General features: G+C 32.7%; 3 protein-coding genes across 3 annotated transcripts; 1 reads left to right on the top strand and 2 right to left on the bottom strand.

Annotated features, from left to right (window-relative positions):
- Window positions 1–374: 374 nt before the first annotated feature.
- LOC132284201 (zinc finger protein 3-like) lies at window positions 375–3,095 on the bottom strand. Its single transcript, XM_059786284.1, has one exon. The coding sequence runs from the start codon at window positions 1,431–1,433 to the stop codon at window positions 558–560; it is 876 nt and encodes a 291-aa protein (XP_059642267.1). The 5' UTR covers window positions 1,434–3,095; the 3' UTR covers window positions 375–557.
- Window positions 3,096–3,291: 196 nt separating this feature from the next.
- LOC132284202 (uncharacterized protein At5g01610-like) lies at window positions 3,292–7,308 on the bottom strand. Its single transcript, XM_059786285.1, has 3 exons — window positions 7,020–7,308; window positions 4,930–4,984; window positions 3,292–3,792 (listed from the first exon to the last, which is right to left on the bottom strand). Exons 1-3 carry the CDS (start codon window positions 7,119–7,121, stop codon window positions 3,413–3,415), a joined length of 537 nt encoding a protein of 178 aa, XP_059642268.1. The 5' UTR covers window positions 7,122–7,308; the 3' UTR covers window positions 3,292–3,412.
- A 12,825-nt stretch (window positions 7,309–20,133) lies between these two features.
- LOC132285186 (protein WEAK CHLOROPLAST MOVEMENT UNDER BLUE LIGHT 1-like) lies at window positions 20,134–22,511 on the top strand. The gene is made up of 3 exons (XM_059787353.1): window positions 20,134–20,235; window positions 20,865–22,016; window positions 22,146–22,511. The coding sequence occupies exons 1-3, from the start codon at window positions 20,134–20,136 to the stop codon at window positions 22,497–22,499; spliced, it is 1,608 nt and encodes a 535-aa protein (XP_059643336.1). The 3' UTR covers window positions 22,500–22,511.
- Window positions 22,512–26,331: the final 3,820 nt, after the last annotated feature.

Here is a 26,331-nt window from a genome sequence, read left to right as displayed (position 1 = left end):
CCCGTGTTGGCAACTTCATTTTTATCCTTATTTATTTGTTTTGTTTAATGTTTTTTCTTTTTCAATACTTCAATATATACACACACACACACGGAGTATATATTTCCCGTGTCCTGTCAACTATTTATCTAATAACATCTTTATAGTTTTTGCAAGAAAAAAACACACATACACACATAGAGACACTATATCTAATAACATATTTATTGTTTTATACACGTATCTATAAATATAAACTAGTTGAATGACCAAGATTTTGGGAAGATACGAGTATGAGGACTTGTAATATTTTTTTGCATGACTCATGCGTAATAAATTAATGAAATTAATTTCAAAAAGATTGAGCATTGAGTGAAACAAAGGCACTAATACCAAAGTTAAATTGAAACCCATGTACATGGAAATTAATTTACTGCCACTCCCAAAATACAAAAATGAGGTATACAAGAAAATTAAAATCAATTAAAGAGAAGATAATACTTTAACTTGCATTCAACTGATTATGGTCTCAAAACAAAACCAAAACATAGTAATTTAAAACAAAAATTAAGCAGTAATCAAAGCTTGAGATTCAAATCGAGTCCCGGTGATTCGGCGTCCGATTTTTCTACTTTCACAGCACTAGTGTCACCTTCGATTGCCCTAGTCGCAGCAGAATGATTCAGACGAGCCATTGCTGAGGAAGAAGAGACTCCTCCAGCACCAAAAACACCATTACTATGTGATTGAGAGCTAGTGTCACCTAGGACACTCCTTAGCCTATCGTAGGATGGTTGTGGATTCATCACGGCCAACCTAGGCACCCCGTCGTGGCCAATATAACGATAACCGGGCCACGGTTTGTGAATCATGGAGTCCGGTCTGACCCCGAGTAATGGTGCGGATGATGATGATGATGATCTATTACCGTATGGGCCATAAAAAGGGACATGATGAGGGAAATTTGGGTAAGGATAATAGTGGTAGGGCTGGGGAGGGTGTCCGAAAGGCGGGACATCCATCCCATGCCCCCCATTCCTCCGTTTCGCGAAGGCTCGCTCTTGTTTATGAGCGTTTTGGTGCCCTCCTAGTGCTTGAGAAGTAGAGAACTCTCTTTTGCAGAAGTTGCATGTGAAAACCCTAGTCGTAGTCGATGACGGCTCCGGCCCCGGCAGGTTCTCCTCATCCCGTCTCGCCTCCTCGTCCGACGACTCGCTTGCTGGAGAAGAAGAACCACCCACGTTTGATGGGCTCAAAAGTTGTTTTTCTGGGTGGTTTGACACTACTACTTGACTTGTATGGTTGGACAGTTTCAGATCGAGTACAAGGCAAAATGGATTCGTTTCTTCGGAAACTTTTTCTTTCAGTTTCACATTCTTCTTCTTGTTGCAGTTTCCATCAGATCCTTCTGAGATGCTTGAGCCATCTGAAGGACACTGATCTTCCATGGCCATGATCACAATAACTTTTTAGGGTTGGTTAATGTACAAGAATGGTGGGGTGAGAGATGGTATATAGGTTGTTTAATTATATATATAGATAGATAGATAGAGAGAGAGAAAGAGAGAGAGAGTGTTAATGCTCAATCACTTATACATGGTAATAATATATCTTCCATGTATAATCATGGCATGGCGTTATATAAGCACATTGCTAATAAGATGGAGATCGAATTAAAGCTTGCTGTGATTGTGTGTGTTGATGAAGTTTACATGCAATAATTCCAAATATATATACTTGGACTTACTAGTTTTGTATCTCCACTAAATATACCATCTTTTTGATATGGAAATCAATTTAAACTTTGAACTAACATAATGCCACAATTCACACCTAGCCCCAACTGCTCAAGGGTTCCGATCTCTAAAGGGAATGGTGTGTAATTTTTTACTTGCCATAGTAAAAATATACAATAAAAAGGGAATGGTGTGTAATTTTTCACTTGCCATAGTAAAAATATAAAATAAAAAATTTGATGCACAATTACCTTATTTTCGTCAAAAAAAAAAAAAAAAAAGGTCTATGCATTCCGCACGTGATCATAAGGGGTTATTTGCAATTTTTTATAAATTGAGGATATATATATTTATATATATAAAGGGCTAAGTGCAAAAAAAATACCCTTGCTATGCAAAAAATGTGCAAGAAACACCCCACTAAAAATTAGGTGCATACAAATCCCTGTATTATCAACCTTTTGAGCAAATTACTTCCTTATCATCAATTTTAACCATTTTATATAAAAATCCTAAAATGCCCTTGTTGATATAAGAAGAAAAAAGAAGGAAAGAAAATCTCTCTTTTCCTTTCTCTCTAAAGACTACATTTTCATCACGTCTCTTTTGGTTTCAGCAACAACCAATTTGGTTTTAGCAACAACTAATTAACTCTCGTCGAAAAATCACTACTTTGATAAATAAATTTTTTATAAAAAAAACTCTGTAACATCACCGGAAAATTACTACTTTGATAAAAAAAAAAAAAAAAATTATGTATTTAGGTCATTTCTAAAGCAAATTGCTTAAAAATATATAAAATTTCAAGATGTACATCAGTGCCTGTGATTGGATGTTATCTTGGTTGAGCCACATTATCATTTGATACTTCATAGGCTCATAGCAGCATTTACTCCAAAAACCAAAAAAATTAAATTATATGAACATTGTTATTTATGTTTTGGTTTGGTTTTTGCATTTTGTAATCTCAACCCCAAGAGCTCAGTTTCGACTCTCCTAATCCCCCATTTATGCCCCCGCGACGAATCCCTTCTGCTGCACAAGTTCGTGACTTAAATCTTATCCGTGTCAAGGGGCTAATACGGGTGGGGGGTCCTCTAGTTAGAAGACCTTTTAATACATATATACATATTATATATAAAATAGAGAGAGATTTGTGCAGCATATTAATAGTAAAAGGGTTCAGTGCAGCAATTTGGCCTATCAAACTTGATCCATGAGTTTTTGAAGAGTTATCCACATAACAGTGTAAGAATAAAGACCATCTATTGTTATAATCATTACCCCTTACTTCATTAATCTATATAACTTGAAAGAAAAGGTTTGAAATCCATAAACATCTTTGATTAAACTACCAAGCTGTTTCCCTTATGGATTTGATTATATTGAAATTAGAAGATGCACCAAGAGCATGCATCATTGGTAGAGTAGTGGATTCAAATTATCGCCCTTTGATGCATCCCAATGATCCTTAAACACACACGCACACACATGTATGTATGCATATAGATTTGCAGTGGCAAAAGAACATATAATGATCTATCACAATGAAAACCAATATGGACAACTAAAGGTCAAGAAAAGCTATTAACACATAAAATGAAAAATGTACCAATGAATAAAGGTCATGCACATTATATATTGAAGCAGCAGTTGACATTAACAAAAGCCAATGGAGATCTCAAAATTCTCTAACCTCAAAATTCCTCCACTTTAATGGCATCACGTGGCATTTCATAAGCATCTTTGGACCTCGATTTCTTAACCCCGGCTGTGAACCACACTTTGTCAGACTTGTAGCTCTCGACAGTCACACTGGTGACTTTGACCCATACTAGGACCTTTGTCTTCATTCCTTCTATGCCAGTGAGCTTTCCCCTTGACAATGTCCCTTTGACGCGAGTGGCATACCTTACAACAGATGAGTCTTTGAAGCAGACCTCACAGGCAGAAGCCAAATACACGATCAGCTTGGTCTTTGACTCATCAAACTCATAACATACTATGTTCTGAGGAAAGAAGCCAGGAGGAAGGTTGTACTCGCGGAGGAGATCTGGCAAGGGTTTCAATGGCTTGCCTTCAGGAGGATAAAAGTAAAAGTGTAAGCTTCATTTACATTTTTAAGCCAGCAGTTCAAGATTGTGGAAAAGATATTTACATTACCACGCCCGACGTGAACATACATACATACCTACATATATATATAGTGGGTGTTTGTGTGTGCAATGAGCTGAGGCAACTATCTCAACCCGGGTGCAAGTAGCAAAAGATAATTATGATGCATGTGAGACAAGCAATTGTGTGACGTAGGAGGGGATGCAACATGCCTCTACTAAGCTATACTCATCCAATCACATTGCTCCAGCTTGTTTGTAGAGTGACTATTGGTTTACCATGAATGTCACTTCAATGACTAAGTGAATCCAAGAATGGTGACGATATTGATTATCAAGACCAAAGGACTCATGCCTGCCTTTTTGAAAAACTACAATATTCAAATTTCTAAAGTAACTACAGGTTTGAGATGAAAGGCAACACACACAGTAAGATTCTATAATAGTACAACAACTGTCCTACTACTAAGTACCAAGGAAACCTTCGGTTTTCTTCAAGCCCTTCTCGATTGAGAGGAATAAGGCCCTTGCGTCACTCGTCAACATTTTATACAATATACAAAATGAAGAAAAATTATGCAAAGCTCAACATTTTATACAATATACAAAATGAAGAAAAATTATGCGACATTTTTATGTAATTATTAATATATGACATATGCCTCAGAATTCAATGTTATGTGAACTGAAGAGAGCAAGCCGTCCTGGTACCTGGAAGAACATGGTAAAGAACATTCCAGGACTACACTAGTTATAACTTTAAATTCTTGAATATCAGAAAAGGATGAGGATATCAGCATATTAACTTGCAGAGACATTTGAAAAGGAAATACTGGAACAAACGGAAAAATAAAAATAAAAAAATTGAACAGATAGAAAAAAGAAGAACAGATTCTGCATAAATGTAGATGAAATCAAAGAATCACATTATTTAAACAGCATTCTCGAGTTATATTGGATTGCCTGACAACTTTCAGCCAAAAAAAAAAGCCTCAAAAACAAGGAAGTTATACAATCTATATAGAAAAATCAAGAGCCTGAAGTCCTTAAAGCATTTCCAAATCATTTAAGAAGGAAAAACTACATTATTATGATCTTACCTTTTAGCTTCTTAAATATCCATTTTGCCTTCTCTTCGACTGTGTTTGAGAACGTCTGGTATCACGACCACACTTCAGTTAAGATACAAATAATACACAAAATTTATCTACAACTACAGGTAACATGCCAAGCAAACATAATTTTGAATTTGATGCACAAGTTTGTAATGGGATGATCAACAAATCAGCAAGTAGAAATGAAATGTTAGTCGGTTTTACAAGAAGCTAGTGTGAAGCTTTTCCTGCAGTTGTCTGCTCATCTAATGTTTTGTCCTGCTTTAACATCTCATATATATATATATATATATATATATATATATATATATCCTCCGAAAAAGAAACAAATTCATGTCAAAGTTATGGAGAGATGGATTTCATGACTTGTAATTCAATGTATTTGAGAAGTGATCATTCAACTTTAAAGTACGGCCATAAAAATAAGAGGGGTAGCATGACACAATGATTAGTGCACGGGGCCAATTCCTAAAGCATATTGCATGATAATGTCAGTCTAAGCATCTCACATGCATCATGAAACCTGTCAGCCAATACAGAACTTCAAATTATCAATCAGGATAGCTGTCTTTTGCAGTGTAATCTGTTCTACCTCTAGCGAGTTAAATTGATAAAGAAGAAAGGTGCAATTATTAGAGTAATTTTATTATTATTATTATTATTATTTTGGAGAAAGAAAAGTAGAAGTGTTATAGTAATTTTTCTTGAGGTCATATATCCATTCAGTCTTGTAGACTAAAAAGTTTATAGTTATGAAAAATTCAAAAATAATTTAGCAACTCACTATTGTACTGCAAACGGTTTTTGCAGTAGTTTCATTGCATAAAACATGAAGCAAACTGCAAAATTGTAGGTTTGAGTCTTAACTGAAAATATGTAGACATAGAGACATACAATTGAATGCTTCATTTGGTGTTGCTATGAAACCGGCAGACAGAGAAAATAAAAGAAAAGAAAATGAAAATTGAAAGGAAACCCCTGAAATCCCCATGAGTTATGCAAGAGAAATTTTGCTCTTCTTTTCTTCTGTTTTATTGGCAAACAACTGACAAGGGGCCAACTAAAGCATGAAATCTCATACTTTTTTTAGATAAGTTGCAACCCAACTAAGAAAAGCAATCTTAAATGGATGATTTCTTGGTGTCACATATCAATATTTTATATATGTTTCCTGATCCCGTGGACCAAAATGTTCAAATGCTGGGAATGTTAAATATAAGGGTTACATTAATGTTCTGCCTTTTCTCTTTGTAACTAACAGGGCTTTACCTTAAGTTCTACAGAATTTTCAGATGAACAAGATCTGCAATTAACTGGTTGAAACAAATAAAACAAAATTATTAAAATACAAAAAAAAAAAAAAAAAAAAAATAGAGAAAAAAGAGTACTAGATTAATTATCAAAGCGCGCCTTGAGAACCAAATCAATCTGTATAATAGTACCTATGTTATTTCCATCATCAATTTAATTCTCATTTCCAATTAAACATAATACAGACCATTCTACTAAACACTTAAATGACAGCTTAATCTCCACAAATTTGAAAATAGAAATTAGAAACATTATGACAAGTTAATTAATGAAGACAAGCCAATATTGTTAAGAATTCAAGAAATTTCTCAAAACTCCATTGCATTCATATTAAATCACAGATTTCAACTTGCTTTCCAATTTGCCAATCAACCCTGCTCCACACACACATCATCTATGCATGTAATCAATTTACCATTTCAAACACAGAGCATTAAATCTTCCAATTCATCTAAATCTTTCAATCCACTAAAGAAATAAGAAAATCAGAGATTTGGGGAAAAGGAAACCCCATTAAACCCTTCATTTTCACCCAATTCCATTAAACCCACCCCAATATTTTCTTTTAAACTAAATTACTTTTGCATTTTGCGGAGAATATATCATATATGCAGATCATAGTTCACGCATTGCACTATATAATCTTGATATCCGATTAAATCACAATTAGATCAACTGGGTAAGCTTGTTAAATTAAACCCACATCATATACGTACAGTTGAAATATATATATATATAGAGAGAGAGAGAAAGAGAGTGCATACAGAGAGGTCTTGAGTGATATTGGAGATCTCTTCTTTGGCTTTCTTGGAAACCCAAAATGTACCAGTTTTCAGGCTCCCAACTTTGGTCAGAGCTTTCTCCATTTTTGAGTTCTTGTCTACTCTATTCAGTCCTCGCCCGGTCTTTTCCTCTCTCGTCTCACTTCTAGAGAGAGAAAGAGGTGAGGAGTCCGTAACTGAAAATTCTAATTTCACCCCTCATCTGTCATCTCTCACACTAAACAGTCACTCGTCAAGAATGCATGCCAGAGCGACAGAAAAGCGCCGCCACAAAAATAAAATAAAATACTCTTGTGTTGTACCCTCCCCCCCTTTTTTTTTAATGCTTACCTCTCATTATAATTGTCAATTGACTCCTCAGAATTTTATAATTTTACTAAACTCTTCTGTTATTGACGGTGGTAATTTTTTTATTTTCTTTCTTTCTTTCTTTTTGCTAATAAAATATTTGTTATCATTTTAGATATTAAAAAAGCAAAACTGACTTTTCATTAATTTTTTTGCCATTGACCTTGGTGAAAATTGTTTTCTCGATCAGCTTCCTTAATTACGGGGAGAATCTGTTATGTAAGCCACAATCTCATCAGAGGTGAGTAAGATTATGATATTAAAATGAGGTGTCCCCCTTCCCCTCCTCTCCCCCTAGAGGGCTCAGCACCTTATGAATGAGACTAATTCACCTTAAGGCAACACCCCGTAAGCCACATTTACCAGACAAGTCTAAGGTTTAACCTGACTATAATTAAAATTGTTGTTCTTGAGAGTTTTGAACTAGTGTAATGAAATTAAAACTGAAATTTTCATTGTTTTGAGAGTTACAAACCTAACAGACCTAATTTAGTATTCTCAAACATAAATTTATTTATTTATTTATTTATTTATTTATTTATTTATTTCTTATGTGAGAATAAATTTCTTAATGTCAGTGAAATATATATTCTTCAAAATATATTTTAAATTGCATGTATAGATGAAGATTAATATCTTGATTTTTTTTTTTTTCCAGCTGAAATGACTAGTCCAAGAACTCCCGGTTAGATAATTACATTACATAGTTCTTTTATGCTCTATTACGTATGAAAGAGAAAAATTGAATGAAGGGTGAGAAAATCGGATTGGTGAGAAATTTGTAGGAAAGAGATTGTGTATTTTTTTTTCTTTTTATTCGGTTAGATAGAAAAGAGGATAATAAGCTTATAATTTTATATATTAGTTAAGAGAAAAGGAAAGAGAAAGTTATAATTGTTTTTATTATTATATTCAATAATATTTATAATTTAGGATGATATTTAATATAAAACTTATTTAACAGTCCACTTGTCTTTTGTCTTCCCTAATTTATTGGGCGGACGAAAATTTACAAAGTATTCATCCTTTCTATTTTTCTTTCTTTTTTTGTATCATATCTACTGAATAAAGAAAGTTAGTTATTTTCTTCCTATTTTCTTTCTACATCTCTTCTTTCATTCCTACCGAATATAACATTTGAAATTTGCGACTCAGTGATGTAAAAAAAAATGTAATTGACTTGGTACACAAATTTGAGAAAATAGGTCAACTCTGAAAATATTTTGCTTAAAATGATTATAGTACCAAACAATGGCACCACATAAATTAAATAAATGCCTTCAAATCAAATGTTTCTCTTTTCCAATGGAGTAAAATTAAAAATTCCCTCTTGGTATCCAAATCATGTTTTGTTCAAGTGTCAATTAATTATATTCATGAAATGCAAGAAAAGTTGCGTTAGACTTGACATAGCAATCTAGATTTAATCCCAGATAGAAAAGTACCACCAAAATGATTAAAGAAACATCATTCTCTTTCCTATATATTTTATCTCGGAATGATATCATTGAAGACAACCTTCTTTATTTGAATATTATTCAATGACTGAGTTAAATTAAAAGGTCTAACTTTTTAAATAGGTGTGTTTGTGTTTGGATATTTTTTCTCTTAATTTATAAGAATAAAAGAAAAATAGATATTATTAAATAATTTAGTTGATAGAGTATCGCGTTCGAATTCTCCATGCCCCTACTTTGCCGGACAAAAAAATAAAAAAAAAACTCTTATAATTGATTGACCTGATTATTTTATTGAAAGATTCAATTAATTTTTTTTCATAGATTTATAAAATTGTTCCAGTTTAGTCCCAATAACCTTCATTAGAGGACTTTCTTCAAAATATCAGTAATTTAATTTGGACAAAATTTGCATATTTACAGATGAATAAAAAAATCAGAGAAGGTAATTACGAATAATTTGTGTATTTGTTATTGGACTACATTAATTGTTGGTGAGTGAGCTAAATGAGTAGGTATATTTTGTCTATTTAATTTAAACTTATCCTGAAAGTGAAGTTACCAAAGGTAGTTCAAAGCTTTAAACACAATTCAAATTAGAGATGAATTCAATAATTTTGATTGTAAGATAAATCACACAAAGAAAGCCGACAAAGAAAGCCGACCATTATACACATGTACCGGGTAGTAAAAATGACCGGAGATATATTATATAGAATTTGCATAAGACATGGTTCAAGTGAGGACACGTGTAGCAAAGAGATTAAATAAAAGAATGATCAGGATTGTATTGGTTGGATGGTGGTATTCAGTGGACCCCAAATGACACTATTATGATAAATAAAAGGATTTGAAGAAGGAGGGACTGAGACAGAAATTCTCTTTGGAAGTAATGTAACCAAAAATAAAATTTAAGGGGGCAATTTCATAATTAAAAAAATTTATACATAAAAAAATATAAGTTTTTTTTAAAGTTGAGAAGGTTGAGTCTTAATTGACTACGTCCATAATTTATAGGAAAATAATACTTGCACAAATTTGTTGCAGTGAATTATTTCATCTATTTTTTTTTTTTAATTGACTATTTGTACAACAAATAGGGGAGTAAGAACCTCTACTTATATTTATATAGATAACCCATCAAAAACATTAACATCCATTCATTTTATTATAATAATGTTATTTTATTTTATTATTATTATTATTATTTCTTTACCAAAGGGATTAGTGACACCAAAATCCCTTCAAATCTCAATAGGGACGTGAGTGTGTAAGTACTAACTTAAATAATAATAATATTTTAAAAGTGAAATATCACTAATATTATAACTTTAATAGTGAAATTTCACCATTAAAAAGTGAAAATTCATCATTTAAGTGGTGAATTTTTAAAGTAAATGTAACGAAATGTGGATCATAGAGTAATGCAGATTTGAGTGAACTATAGGGAATTTTAATCAGATATATATATATGATTGGCGAGGCAGGAATTTCTCTTAATATTATTAATCGACAAAAGTCATTTGATCCCACATGATGCCCTTTATTGAGAAGAATAGATTCCAGCTCACATCCAACAGACAACAGTCACATTCTTGTCTTCGTATTAATTGAACAATAATGTTGTCGGTCTTCCTTTCAATTGGACAATAGTGGAAAAAACAGTATTATTATCTGTGTCGTAAATTAAATGTTTCAAAATAAATATTTTATTTAAAAGTTAAAGTACTATTTATTAATATTATTTTTTAACATTACTAATAGAAGTTTTTCTTAATGAACTTATAAAAAAATAAACTATCACATTATGTAGATCTACTGTAACCATATTTTCTCGAATAAAATTATAAACATGAAGTTGATTACTTATTTATCAAATTTTTTTTACATGTAGATGATTGAGGAAATTAAGGTTATTAATTAAGAGAAAGAGGACTCAAAATATAGTTTTAAAAAACTTTTAAGTGAATTAGGTATTTATTTAATTATTCACACATAAAAATTGGTTGAAAATTATTGGGTTCTTGTTGAAGAAAAAGAGTAAAAGTTTTACCATAAATAATATTTTCCTACTTTTTCTTTCAATCTTATTGTGTTTTCGTGATACAATAATTGATGTTTGATATTTTTTATATTAAAACACCTCCTCTTAAAAAGTTAGATTTTCAAAAAGAAATGTTTACATTTATATATATATCTCTTTACAAAAGTGAAATTATACTAGTCTCTACAAATTATGTCCTCCCTCAACAATTATAATACGACTTATATGGATTGAATAAAATTCACATCTGGAAAGGTTTAAATTTCAATCCACATTGTTAGTGATGAAATTCGAGTTCAAATTGGAATTTGATTAATCTTAAATATAATTATATTTCTAAGTTTAAACTCATTATACATTTTTTTCCTCCCGAAGATCAACAAATTTATTAATGAATTCTTTTAGAACCTCCAACGAAGGAAGATTCGCAAAATCAAATATAATTGGCCGCCCACGAGGTGGCGCCATTGAAAAATAATAATAATAAAATTAAAGATAATTTTTTTTTTTGAACAAAATAATAGATATTAAAATTATATTTTGATTGATAATAATTTTATTTGTGACATTTACATCTATTTTCAATGAATTTTTAGGCATTATTGAAAATAAAATTATGCATATTTAAATAACACAATTATGTAAAAATAAAACAAATTCAATTGTGTAATTGTGTTCTAATGTATATATGATTCCCTCTTATGGTGTATATACTATTGAGAATTATGTAACAAATGAAATTAGTAAGACTCAACAAAACTAGATAATCCTTGCTTGCAATAATTTAAAAATTAATGACACATAACTAATGTGTTTTGGAAACTTAAATTATTGTTAGTTAGGTTCTCCAAATCAAAATATTAATTTGAAATTAGATTAAATCGAATAAATCAAGATTTGTGCACTTTTATAATGTGAGTCTTTACATTTTACAACAGGTATTCATGATTAAATTTCATATATCATATAAATTAAAAAAATAAAAGAGAAGTAGACAATTTATTTATTTTATGTTGGTGTTTTTCTGTACTTTCTTAGTTCCCGTTTGACATACGCTTTATTTTTGGCTAAAACAGAAACAGTACTTTCGCTATATGAGTGTTTTGTAAAAAAAAATCAAAAGCACGTTTGGGAAGTTTTGTTGTGAAAATGTCGGAAACAGAAACATACAAAACATGTTTGGTAGGTCACGCGTTTCTAATTTTAAAAACAAAACATGTTTGGTCACTCCAACTATTGCCAAAAAAAAAATAAAAAAGAAACAAAAAACATGTTTGGTTATCATTGTTTTTAATTTGTTTTTATAAATTTTAAATATATTTATAAATTTATATCTATATAAATGGTCATCATATTTCTAATAGATATGGTGAAATTTGAACACACAAATATATATATATATATATATATATATATATATATATTATTTTTGGCCTATAAAAGTTCTCATTTCTTTCTTCATTTGCTGAATTGACGATGACAAGAATATGTTAGAGAAGCGGTGTTAATCACCACAGTTAGATGCTAACTGAACGGCGTCCAGTGAGAAAGTAACTAGTGAGGGTTTTTTTCCTAATATTTGTACAAAGGATCATGACAAAAATGCAAGAGCTCATGACAACTGTCACTATTCAACCTTAGAGTAGCATTCAGGGGCGAAGAGACCGTGCCCCACCCTAAATATATTTTTTAAAATATATATATATATATATATATATATATTTTAAAATTTTCAAATCCCCCCCCCCCCCTCTCAAAATTTTTTTTTTTTTTTTTTTTTTTTTTTGTTCACATGTTGAAGGGTGATTCAGCCATTCAACTCATTCAATATCATTTTGAAGGATAAAAGATCGGCATCAACCATCTTGTTCTTTTTGTTTGGGGGAAACTGGGAAAGCAATTCCACTTTACATTACACCTGGAAAAAGGCATCGCTACTCATGAATTTGGTTTTGATTCTTCTAAACTCCATTGTCTGCTACAGAATCAAAAGAGAAATATTAGCCTTGTTTTGCTATCAGTCTGTTATTGATTCCCCAGGTAATACATACTTTTTTTTTCTTTTTTCTTTTCTTTTTTCTTTTTAAATACAATTTGGAAACCCTAATTTTTTTTTGGGTTCACAATTTCACATGAATCACATCTATTTTAATTTTGATCTTAATACATCGGATCATCAAACAATGTAAGTTTGTATATAAATATAAATTGAAATGCAAAATACAAAAATAAATCTGAAAAGAGGGACAATATTAGAGCGTACCTAATGAAAGTGAATGAAAAAACCCAAAGCGGAACTGTGAGATTAATAGAGTGAAGTTGATGCTAGCCAACCATGGAAATTAGTCAAACAAAGAACCCTACAAGTCACCACAATGCATTGTATAGTCACTGTCACATGGCATTCAAAATCATCATAAATTCGCTTACAAATTGTCAATTTTGTTATGATTATTGTCCCTTTTTTAAGATTTATTTTTGTATTTTGCATTTTGATTTATATTTATTTACAAACTTACATTGTTTGATGATTCGATGTATTAATAACACTAGAAGATTAGCAGACCAAGTATTGCATGTATTGAAATCAATTTTACATGCTCCATTCACCATCTCTAGTTTTCACTTTCATCATTTCATAAAATCAGTAGTTAATATTTTTGACCTATTTTATTCTTGATTATTTGCATATTTCGTCACTTCCCAAAATCCTACAGATTATAATTGAGTTCTCTAAAATTTTAAAAGAAATATAATTTGCATTTTGGAACACCTATGCTTAATAATTAATATGATAGATGGAGTGAGTAATTGCAATTTACAATCATAAATTTCTTCCTTTTCCCCCCTAAATAATCTATTTCTTTTTTAAACAGTTATGGGGAAAAAATTGATCAATTTTGTAAAAGAAAATCAGAGTTGACATCTTCTACAGAGAGAAATGATGATAGTTTAAAGCAATGCGGTTTCGACATTAACTTGAAGGATCTTCCAGCAAATCCAGGACTACGAGCTCGAATCATGGATTACCATCCTAATATTCGAGACGAGCTTCATTGAACATATTATCTAAAAGGCCCTTGTCAGCCTAAGACTCATTAATTTCCTTATAAGAATTTCAGGAAAGGGTTACGTCGTTTCAACGCTGCTTGGTTTAGCGAATATTCTAATTGGCTAGAATATAGCATAGCCAAAGATGCAGCATTTTGCCTATGCCGCTTCCTTTTCAAACCAGATATTGGAGAGCAATTAGGAGGTGACTCCTTTGTGGGTGAGGGGTTTTCAAATTGGAAGAAGAGAGAAACACTTAAAGTTTATGTTGGAGGTCCCTATAGTGCCCACAACTAAGCTTATAAATCTTGTAAAGCTTTGGTGAACCAAAAGCAACACATACAAACAATTTTTTCAAGCAGTCAGACCAAGCTAGAATTGAATATCGAACTCATTTGACCACATCAGTTGATTGTATCCAATATCTTTTACACCAAGGACTTGTATTTTGTGGCCACGATGAAGTTGATGATTCAAACAATCAAGGGAACTTTCTTGCACTTTTGAGATTTCATGCTCATCACAATAAGGATGTTAAAGCTGTCGTATTGGAAAGTGCTCTTGCAAATATGAAATTAATATCACCCGAGATTCAAAAAGAAATTATTAATTCCATTGGAACAGAGATAATCAATTTTATTATTAGAGATATTGGAGATGCATTCTTCTCTATTTTAATTGACGAGTCTCGTGGTGTATCAATAAAGGAGTAAATGGCTATTGTTTTACGTTATGTAAAGAATGGGAGTATCATTGAGCGTTTTATTGGTATGGTACATATTACATATACAACTGCTCTCTTACTTAAGGCAGCGATTGATAAGGTATTTTCTATACATGGATTGCGCATTACTAAATTGTGTGGGCAAGGTTATGATGGGGCTAGAAATATACAAGGCGAGTTTAACGATCTTAAAACGGTTATTCTGAAAGAGAATGAATTTGCCTTTTTTGTTCATTACTTTGTTCACCAACTTTAGTTGGCTCTTATTGCTGTGACAAAGAATCATGGTCAGATTTCCACTTTTTTTCTTATTTGTTACTAATGTGGTGAATGTAGTTGGAGCCTCATGTAAATGTCGTGATATGCTTTGAGAGAAACAAATTGCAAAAGTTATTGAAGGACCAAATAATGGTGAGCTTTCAAGTGGGCAAGGCTTAAATCAGAGTACTTCTCTTATACGTGCAGGAGACACTCATAGGGGCTCACATTATGGTATTTTAATGAGCTTAATTACAATGTTCTCATCTGTAATTGATGTTCTTGAGATTATTGAAGCAGATGGATTTAGATCCGATCAAAGAGGTGAAGCAACTATTCTACTTGGGACAATACAATCCTTTAATTTTGTATTCAGTCTCCATTTGATGAAGGCAGTGTTGGAAATGACAAATGAATTATCAAAAGCACTACAAAGAAAAGATCAAGATATCGTGAATGCTATGTGTTTAGTCAAAGTACATAAGCAACGACTACAAATGATGAGGGATGATGGATGAGATTCTTTACTCGAAGAATTCTCTTCATTTTGTGAGAGACATGAGATTGATGTTCCCAACATGGATGACATTTTCTTTGCTCAAGGTTGACGTGTGAAAGAAATGATAAATTTGCATCACTATCGTGTTGAGTTGTTTTATTCTGTGATAGATATGCGACTTCAAGAGTTAAATAGTCATTTTAGTGAGACTAATACTGAGTTACTTCTTTGTATGTCATGTTTATGTCCAAATGATTCATTCTTTGTTTTTAACAAGCAAAAGATAATTTGTTTTGCTAAATATTATCCAAAAGGATTTTCTACAGTCTAGCTCAAAGAACTTCATAGTTAACTTGAGACTTATATTATTGATGTGCGCTTTAATAGTAGTTTTGAAGTATTGAAAGGGATTTATACTCTTGTAAAAAAAATGGTGGAGGCAAAAAAGGTCAAGGTGTATCCATTGATGTATTTGCTTGTGATAATGGCGTTGATCTTACCAGTTGCGACTGCCACGGTGGAAAGGGCATTTTTTGCTATGAATATTGTAAAGAATGAATTGCATAATCGGATCGGAGATCAATGTATGAATGATAGCTTGGTTGCATTTGTTGAAAAAAATATATTTAGGAGCATAGATAATAAGGCTATCATGCAGCGTTTTCAAAAAATGAAATCTCGTCGAGGACAGTTTTAATGTATTCAATGAAAATATTATAAAAATCTATATTTTGGTTCTTATATTTGTGGAGTAAACTTCTATATTTTGGCTTTTATATTTGTTATGTATTGTAACTTTATTCTTTTCAGTTGAATAATGAATTCTTTTATTTAAAATTTTATTCACATTACTGAAAAACATATAAAATCTTGTTTACTTTGGTTGTCAGGATTCACGAAGTGCTTGGAGATGGAGTAATTTGGCATGGCTCAAAATTCAATTGGTATCTCAGCAAACATAGATAATTCTTTGTTCTATTTTAATTAAATCATTATTGATATTAAATTATATCAAGAATATTATGCTCTTACTTGAGAATTTTGTGATTTTGCTATGGTTTTTTATTTATCATTTATTATTATTATTATTTTTTTGCCTTTTCATGTGAAAAGAATTATATTTTTCATGTTAGTTGATTTTTTAATTTTTATTTATTTATTTTAGTCAAATACATTACGAGCTAAAATAAAATCCTGGCTAGACCTGGTAGCATTGCTCATATTCTTTTAAAAAATTGATCCTATTCCACTAGATATACTGTAATATAATGAGCAAGAGATTATTTAAGAGTTTGAAAGGTGATTCTTGAATAGAGTTACAATTCGTCAAAAACTAAATTTAAAAAATAGTTACTGACTTTTGAAAACTAATAGTCACACCTATTAATCTAAAAGCATATTCTATTTATTTTTTATAAGAAATTAAGCGTATTCTAGCAAAGGGTTCAACGGAATATAATGTCTTCGATAATAATCACACTTATTAATCTAAAAGTCATATTTCAACAGAATATCCTTAATTTATGAAAGAAATAAATAGAATATGCTCAAGGGTTTCATCATCCTCACTATTAAAACGACAAGTTATATCGACATCCATACCCCTCTGCTGGAGATTTGCTGTAATGCTCCGAAATTATAGAAAATAATAATAAAATAAAATAATAATGATATTTGAGCAATAAAAAAACAAGTAAGCCACATATTAAAGTTAACTACTATAAGACACAGTTGTATATTATATTATATAAACATGTTTTTATTCCTTCCTGATTTTGGTAACTCCAACTCTTGTCTAGAATTCCTGTAATCCTACATTCAAATACTTCAAACTAAATTTAAGATTATGTATTGTTTTATAAAACTGAAAATTAAGTAGTGAAAATTTTAAGAGTTAAATTTTGGGTGTAAGTAGTAATTAAAAAATAAATATGTTTTTTATTTATTTATTTTTACAGTGGTGATAACCGATTTCTTATTATTTAGAATTATAATTCATTTTTAATGATAGAGTTATTGTTAATACTGAAATTGCGTTTTCGCCATGAATTAAGTTATCAGAACAATAACATTTAGGGACAGTTTGGTACGTGTTTTGTTTTTGTATTTTTGTTTTAACCTGAAACAAAACAAATATTCTATTGTTTTGAATAGTAATCGGAAACATATTTTATAACGTCCATTTGTTACAAGTTTTTTAGAAGCAAAACATAAAAACATGTTTAGTAAAAAAAGTGTTACAAGTTTAAAAAATATACTGGTTAGTTTAGAATTGTCATTTTAAGATTATTATTATTTTTTTTTAGTGTCCAACTACATCTCGTTATTACATTGCAAAAATATGTATAATAGCAAATTGGTATTTTGACTTTTAACCACTATTTACAAAATATTTTGGCATTGCAAAAAACAAAACTTGTTTTTTATCAAATACATTTTTTTTTTAAAACATACTGCTACAAAACCCTTGGCCTAAAACAAAATGCTACCAAAACAAAACGTGTAGCAAACAGCCCCTTAATTAATAAGCCACATTGGCCAAATCTGGCCCAGCAGTTAAAATCCGTTTGGCACGAAATATATATAAAATGAGAGCACAATCACAATGTAGATGTTTGCCAGGAAAAAAAAAAAAAAAATTCACAATGTAGATGATGCAGTGAATTAAGGTTTTGAGTCGTTCACATCAAGGTTATGTTCAAATGACCGATCAATCTTGTTGTATGTCCAGAACAATATTGTGCACTTTCGATGCGAACGAAAATGCACCACCTCGATATCTCCGAAACACCAAAAACTTCATATAAAAGAAGCAAATATTTATATATATTCTTCATTTAACTTTCACTCTGCATAGCTCATCCCATCCCAGGCACACCACACCCCAACTCAATACCTCTTCTCCATCACTCAATTTTCCAGGAAAAAGAGCTAGGTACTCTCTCTCTCTCTCTATATGTATATGTACATTTATACTAAATACCCTTTTAAATTAATATAATTAAAAGACTCTGTTTGTTGCATCTTGTGGTCATGACCCAATCTCTGAGAAATTCTTACGTACCATGACTACTTCAATATTGCTTACATGGTTATATATATATATACAATTTTAATATAATTTGGAGTTACTAATGTAAGATCTGAAATTTGAAATTTTCCTTTAATTACCTGGCAATTAAACGTAGTGAAGGTTTTTATGTTACAATGATGCGGTGGATCATTTTTATCTTTCAAATACAACCATGATGCCCCTTAATATTTTCATTAAAAAAAAAAAAATCAAAATTAATAAAACAGTGATTCTCATTTCTTGATCTGCGAATTCATTATATATATATATATATATATATATATATATATATATATATTGTTTTTAATCAAGATTAATGCAGTGGCCGAAAGGGACTCTACCCTCTTTTCTGCATTATTACAAATAGTGGTTGCAAGGTGTAGGTGTCCAAAATATCTTAGCTCACACGGCACAGATAGCTTGGTCCAACCGTTAAAGAACTACGCCACATCATCAACAATAACCACATAGCTTGGTCAAATAGTCAACAGACTATGCCACATCATCAACGATGGCCCATAAATCAAACGGTCAATGGTCAAAGATACGTGCAATTTACCACCTTATCAGAATACCTCGAGTAGAAGATCGAAGACTTAAAGACCTAAGTTGGGAGCCGGACTCAAGATTACCTGGGATCCGAGAGGTACTTAGTTTGGTGGCTGAAGTCCAAGGCTCGTCGAATTAACCCTCGACCTAACTTGTAGAGAGAGAAATACTATTTTGACTCCTGAAATTATTAACCTCATTTTAATTAATATAACTTTATAATTATTTGAGATATTTCTCTCTTTTAATTATTATATTAATTAATTCATATGTGATGTCATCCAATGATAACATCCAACCTCTCACCGGGCCTATATAAGGAAGTGTTCCAAGGCCAAGAGGAATAGAGCAAACTGGGAAGAAAACACTTCCTAGACATTGAGAGCTCTAAGCCTCTCTCTCATAGGTTGTCTTCACAACCCTTAAACATTTACCAAGGGAGTCAATGGTGTTTAATACACTGCCATCCTCTTTCTCTCTCTCTCTCTCAAGTTTGCTTGGGCTTCCACCTCTCTCAATCCACCTCGGATTCTATTACGTTGTCTGAATTATTCAGATTTGTGTATGATATCACTATTTATATGTATTTTATTGTGTTACGAAAACGAACCCATACACAAGGCTTCCATAAAGGTATGAGTTCCAAACACCAAATTGAACATGGAATTTGAGGCTACAAAGGGACACCATAAGTTCATACCATATGCCTCCAAAACACTTGTACATCTTGTGTGCTTTTTTGCTTCAATTTTTATATATCACCGTATATTTTGCTGCAATACGATTATACGAGGACTTATAGGCCTTTCCAAGCCCTTGTGCAACAACATAGGGTTGTTTTACATGATACAATGGCCGAGAATTCTTTAGGAGAAATCTCACTCTTCCATTTCGTTTATCGTTAATGTGCCCTGCAAAAAATTTCTAGTTAGTCTGCTGTGTTTGAAGCCTTTGTAAATTTCCATTTTCTTAAACATGCTAATCTTTGAAACCCAATAAATGTGATTTGCAGGGCTTGCAGACTGCCACCGGAATTTGTATGATACAAACGGTTTTGTTGGTCCACATTTTGGATATTTTCTGAGAGGGAAGTATGGGAGAGATCGATACAAAATCAATTGAGTCGGTCCAAGCTGCATTGTCCTTCTTTGGTGAGAAAAATGATCCGACGAAAAACCTGTCAACTGGCAGCAATGTATGTTGGTAACTGATAGCATTTTAAATTTAGATTACAACTTCAATGCCTTAGCTTCAAATCCGAATTACTAAACCATGACAGTCTGGTACTATTTATCTAGGTTAACTTTTATTGGACTAAAAGGTCTAAAATTCATATCCACTGAACTTTAGCTGTATTCATTTTAATCCTATATTATGAGTGTATGCCAATTACGAGTGTCCTTTGGCAACTTTTAAGGTTTTCGAATTTGCAATTGACTATACATGGGAGTGACCTTCTAAAGCAGAAGGTTGAGAGTTCAACTTCCCGTAGGGACAAGTGTGTGTGTGTGTATTTCTTGCCGATGAAAAAAAAAGGACTATACATTGGAGTTATTCATAGTTTTAGCACATGAAGCAAATCTATGGTTCTTATGGTATAGATAGATATAGTCTAATAATGTGCCATCTTAGCTTAAAAGCCAATTTAACAGTCCTCAATTGTCGTGTTTTACCCGTGTCTTGTGTCTATATCCGTGCTTCTTAGATGCACAGTATGACCTGTTGGCTGATTCATAAGTGAGGACTGTTATCTGACGGCCTCAGGGAGGACTTTCCATTTGATAACTTTGTACCTAAATTTCTTATATTTTTCTTCACCAACAGGAAATGGAGAAAGAGAGAGAGCTTGAAGTCCTACTAAAGGACTTGGCCATTAACAAGGTTCAGTTGGAAGCAAAGGACACTGCCTACAAGCAAGCCCTTCTTCAACTAGATCACTATCAGACAGCTAGTGATGAATTTTTCACCCTCCTGAAGAATTCCAAGTTCGAGAAAGATATATACATCAATGAATGTAGAGTAGCTAGAATGAAAAAAGATGAACTTGAATTCAAGATGGGGGAGATGGCCAGTCAACTGTCGGAAACTCTCAAGGTCCGTGAGCAGCTTTCGAATGTCATTAGTGAGTTGAGGGCTACACAAGGGGAGCTCCTTAATGTGGAAACAGAACTCGCTACTGCTATAGAATTGAAGCTCGAGGCTATGATGCAAACGGAGTTGATGGAGACTGAATTAGACACGGAAAAGTTGAAGATGGAAGAGCTTCTAAGGCATGTATCGGAGCTCAATGAAACCATTCTTCATTTGAAGATGGCTGCAACTGAAGCAGAGGAAGAGAAGTGTCGAGTTTTATCAGAGAAAGAGGCTGAGTTAGAGTATACTACAGCATCTGTAGTTGATGCACAAAAGCAACTAGAAAATATGAGAAAACAATTGGAAGTGATGCATGATTTAGAGAGTCAGCTCATGGCTAAGTCGGTATTTATTGATTCAATGCAGTTGCAAATTCAGCAAGTGAATGAGCTACAAAGTTCATCTGAGAGAACGGTTACTGATGCCATTAAGGATTTAAACCAGCTAGCATTGGATTTGGAAATGCAGGAAAAGAAGAACTCAAACCAAGCAGTTTATATCAAATCATTGGAGATGGAGCTGAATCAGTTGAAATTAGAACTCGAGAATGCAAATGAAGAGGTGAGCCGCCTGAACTGCAGTGTTGAGATGACTACAGATGAGTTAGAGAAGGTGAAAAATGAGGTGGAGGAGATTAAAGGAAGTGAAACTGAAGCACAGATAGAGATAGCAATGCTGAAATCGGAGCTTCATAGAGGGAGATCAAAGATTGCAGCAGCAGAGGTAGCTGAGGCAAGAGCAAAGAGTGAAAAGTCAGGCCTCTATCTAGCAGTTCAGCAGCTAGCCATGGAAGCCGAAGCAGCCAAGAAAGAGAAACGAGAGCTAATGGAAGAAACACAAAAAGCGGCTGAAGAAAGTGAAAACTACCTTCATGACGGACAACTTCCACAAATCAATGAGATACAGACAGAAGATGAAAATAGAAGAGATGACACCAATACCCTTGTCACAATTTCTATGGAGGAATATGAGGCTTTGATGAAGATGGCTGAGAAAGCAAATCAAGTTCCAGAGCCAGTGCTGGATAATAGTTATGAAGTGGAAATCTTGATGAGAGAGTTGGAAACAGCAAAAGTGAGAATCGGGGAGTTGAGGGTACGAGCAGAGCAGGCCATAAGCAGGGCTGAAGCGGCTGAGAAGGGTAAAGCTGCACTTGAGGATCAGCTGAAGAAGTGGCGAGAGAGAAGGGAACGAAGAAAGGCCGCTATAGCTGCGCTTCAGGAGGAATGTATTCTGAGAGAAAGCAGTAGTTTCAAATATGAACCATTGGTTCCTGTTCCTAAAACATATCAACCATTGGGTAAGGTTCTCAACATGGAATTCTAGTCAATCAGAAATCATGTTAACAGCATAAACCAGCTCTTTAGCACTCCTTTTCCTATCACATCTACTTGTCACTTGTCGCTATGGAGCTTTCATTGCACCATATTGAGGTCTACAAGTTCTCCCACCGCAGTTTTGTGACAGAAAAGGAGAAGAAAGTATTGCATAGTTGTTTCCATGAGATCAAATGTCCAATCATACATTCTGGAAGATTGCTTATTATGTGATTGAGGTCAAGAACTTGTTATTTTATATCTAATTATGTCAAATATAGATGCATATACACATTGAGAAATTGAAGGTGTTTTTTCCATAGGCCTCAAGATATGAAATTCAGATTTCTCTGTAAATGCTGTCTAGAATGGGCATGCAGTTGTTTCAGTTTGGCATATATAAGGATTACTTTACCATGTATGGATCTTATATTCAATTCTCCCTTTTAGTAGTTTTTTTTTTGGGTTAAGAAGTATAATTTTCATTTGTGTGGGCATCAGATGCACATAATGGGAGATATTGTTGACATGAAAACAAAGCCAAGACTTGGACACCATACGTTAGACTTTGGGTTTGGACCCAAACCGTGGAGCCCATGGGTGAGCCCGACCCAGTTAGGAAAAATGTAGACTATATCGGGGATATCTCATCTAAATGTTTCTTCTTTTTTTCCTCGAGAGCCATTCCTCTACCCAGAGCTTTTCATGTCTGATATTGGCTTGGCGACGAATAAACAATATAAATATAAGATATTTTCGACACTTATGACAAACACAAAAAGAAAAAAAAAAAATCCACACCGAAATTCTTTTTCTTTGTCAATTATTTCTGGAGAGCAAGAAAGGTTTTTGGACTGTGGATTTAAGGATTACGCTCATTTTCATAGTGTAATTCCACCACGAGATTGATTGAGGCTGTGTTGGCTCGTGAAGCATCCGCTGGTTCGTTTCCGAATTGGGTAAAGCGACTTTGAGGTAACTCGAATACGCTTTCGCACTCAGAAATTTTTTTTACCCATAAACGCTATACCAAATCCTATTGTTCCGTGAGATTAATCGGGTTACAATGATCAATCAAAATACCAAACTCCTAATTAACACCAACGGGTCTAATAGAGCCTTAACAAGCAAATGATTGGTCAAGAAGTGTGACTGGGCAAGTATTGCAAATAATCAGAAGCAAACTGAAGTAGCAGGAGTTTTGCCTGGAAGCAAATTCTTAAGACGCACACATCAAGGCTTAACAATAGAGTCAATATTTGGATGGCCGAGGAAAAATCAATGGCTATAACAGATTAAATCATGCAATTACCAATAACAAAGGCAACCAGACTATACAACTTCCAAGTTTAACTTTGAGTTGAAAATCATATAGTTTTCATAAAGAAAATAACAAAGCCTTTATAGGTTCAATCTACAATTTTCATAATCAAATCATACATGCTTTTAACAGAGATTAACCTACTGATTTCGATTCTAAAGAGCTGAAAAGCTTGTAAGTTTCGGAGGGGAAGTGAAGAAAACAACTTGCCTTAGAAATTGTAGCAATACGTAGTCGCAAACCTCTCCGGATTCCCTTCCACAATTCGGCAGGCTAGGGATTTCAGTCCTAGCCCTCTCTCTCAAATGTTATGTTTAGAGTAACCACATCGGGCTCGCGAAAGCCCAATTTCCATTGGACTAAACACTGCACAGCGGCCTAGCTAAATGGATTGGCGCGGTCTGCGATCGATGCAAAATATATTTTTTGTTTTTTTCTAACGGCCATGCACAGTACTGAACATTGCCTTAAGGCATTGTTTGGCAGATTTTTTTTTTTTTTTGAAAAGACCTAAAAATAGGTTATTTAGAGCTCTTTTTTTTTGGGAATAAAATAAAATAAAATTTACTAAATAAAAAATATATTGTTTAGGCATTGTTTGTCCAAAAAAAAAAAAAAAAAATTATTTTGGCCGTTAAGACATTGTTTGGCTGATACAAACAGTGCCTTAACGGCTATAATTTTAAAAAAAAAAGTTTAAAAATTCAATTTTTTTTTTTTTTTTAACTTTATGCAAAAAAAAAAAAAATTATAATTAAAAATTTTAAAATTCTCTATAAAATTTCTCAATCTTATTTCTTCTTGTATTTTCTCAATTTTAGCTATTATTTTCAAAGTCATTTCGATTCCATGAATCCTCAACATCCATTTTATTACAACATCCAATTCAACCCATCAAATGATGAGTTTTTGCCATTTCCCAAAGATAATATCAATTTTTATGGAGGAAATTCTCAATTTCCTTCTAATCAACCATCCCAACCTTCTTATCAACCATCCCAAACTTCTCATCATGATTGTGGTACTAGTGTTCCACAATCAAGTAACTTAAAACTCCTGCCAAAACAACCGGCTATCCGACCTACTAATTGGACAAAGGCTGAAGATGAGGCTTTATTTTGGGCGTGGATGTCCATTACCTCTGATGCGATTACGGGGGCAGACCAAAGTAAGAAGAAGTTATGGGAGCGAACTCTGGAATAATATAAACAACATATTGGTGTTCTAACTGAGCGAAATGATGGAGGTTTGATGAATCATTGGTCGGTGATCTAACAAAAAATTAGCAAATTTTCCGACTGCATGACTACCATGGAAATGAATCGTCATAGTGGCTTCAACAATGATGATATGGTGAGTTATTTATTGTTTAAATATAACTCGTAAATATTTTAAATAGTCGGTTTTTATTTTTTTTTTTAATTTTTTTGTGTAAATGATAGATGCTAAAGACCTGTTTCGTAGCCAAACAGGTGGTGAATTTAAGTTAGAAAGTTTCTGGGAGATCTTGAAACATAACAATAAATGGCATTCACATTGTGCTGAACAAGTAGGAAAAGGAAAAAAGAAAAAAGAGCCGAAGAAGAGGAGTAGATTTGACTTTGACATTAATGAGTCTGTTGGGCACTCATTACCATCTACTCCGTCAAGTCATGCAACCACGACAGATGGAGCTTCAACTAAAGAATCACACACATAGGGGAAAATGATTCACCAGGTGTGAAATAATATCAACTACAAAGACGAAGAAAAGCAGCGAAGCAGTGTCGAGCAAAAATTAATTCAGCGAATGAATTGCAAACTTCATTCCTTTCGAAATTTAATAATATCACCAGCCATTTTGAGAGTCGTTAGGAGAAAATGCAGGATGCCTAAGTGGCACGAGAGGTAAGAAAAATAGAGAAAGAGAAGACAAGGCAGCTAGAGATTCTAGAGAAACACTGACTTGAAAAGAAGGAACTCATGTTAATAGATCCAAATTCGACACCAACAGAAGTGGGGAAAGCTTGGATTATTGCACGACAAAATGAGATATTAGCATATTTGAATTCACGGTCTGCCCCAAAGTTCCCATAGGATTTTGTAATCCTTGGTCTATTTATTTTCTTATTCCAATTTTTGATATTGTATTGTTTAAGTTATTTTTAATTTTTTTTTTAATTTGTTTTTCTTAATCCATAATGGATAATGTATTGTTTCAAGTTCTAATATCAATCGTAGTTTATTTTTATTTTTATTTTTATTTTTATTTTTTATTTTTAATAATTTGCAAAAATATTATTTGATTGAAAATATTGCCATTGAGAAAATATAGCCTATACAAATATAGCCGTTAAAAATATAACCGTTACAAATATAGCCGTTTAGGAAAAGTAAAAATAATAATAATAATAATAATAATTTATTATTATTATTTTTTTTGGAGAGCGAAAATTCGGAGAGTCTGATGTAGTACATGTTTCTGGAGAGCAAAAACTACTGACGTGGCTCTTGGAATTGCTGATGTGGTTATTGGAAAAGC

This window comes from Cornus florida, unplaced genomic scaffold (genome assembly GCF_030987335.1).
Source record: "Cornus florida cultivar Cherokee Brave unplaced genomic scaffold, ASM3098733v1 CherokeeBrave_3.0.0_Hap2_Chr11, whole genome shotgun sequence".
In the NCBI taxonomy this organism is placed as follows: Eukaryota; Viridiplantae; Streptophyta; class Magnoliopsida; order Cornales; family Cornaceae; genus Cornus; species Cornus florida.
This window is presented reverse-complemented; position numbering and strand designations above follow the sequence as displayed.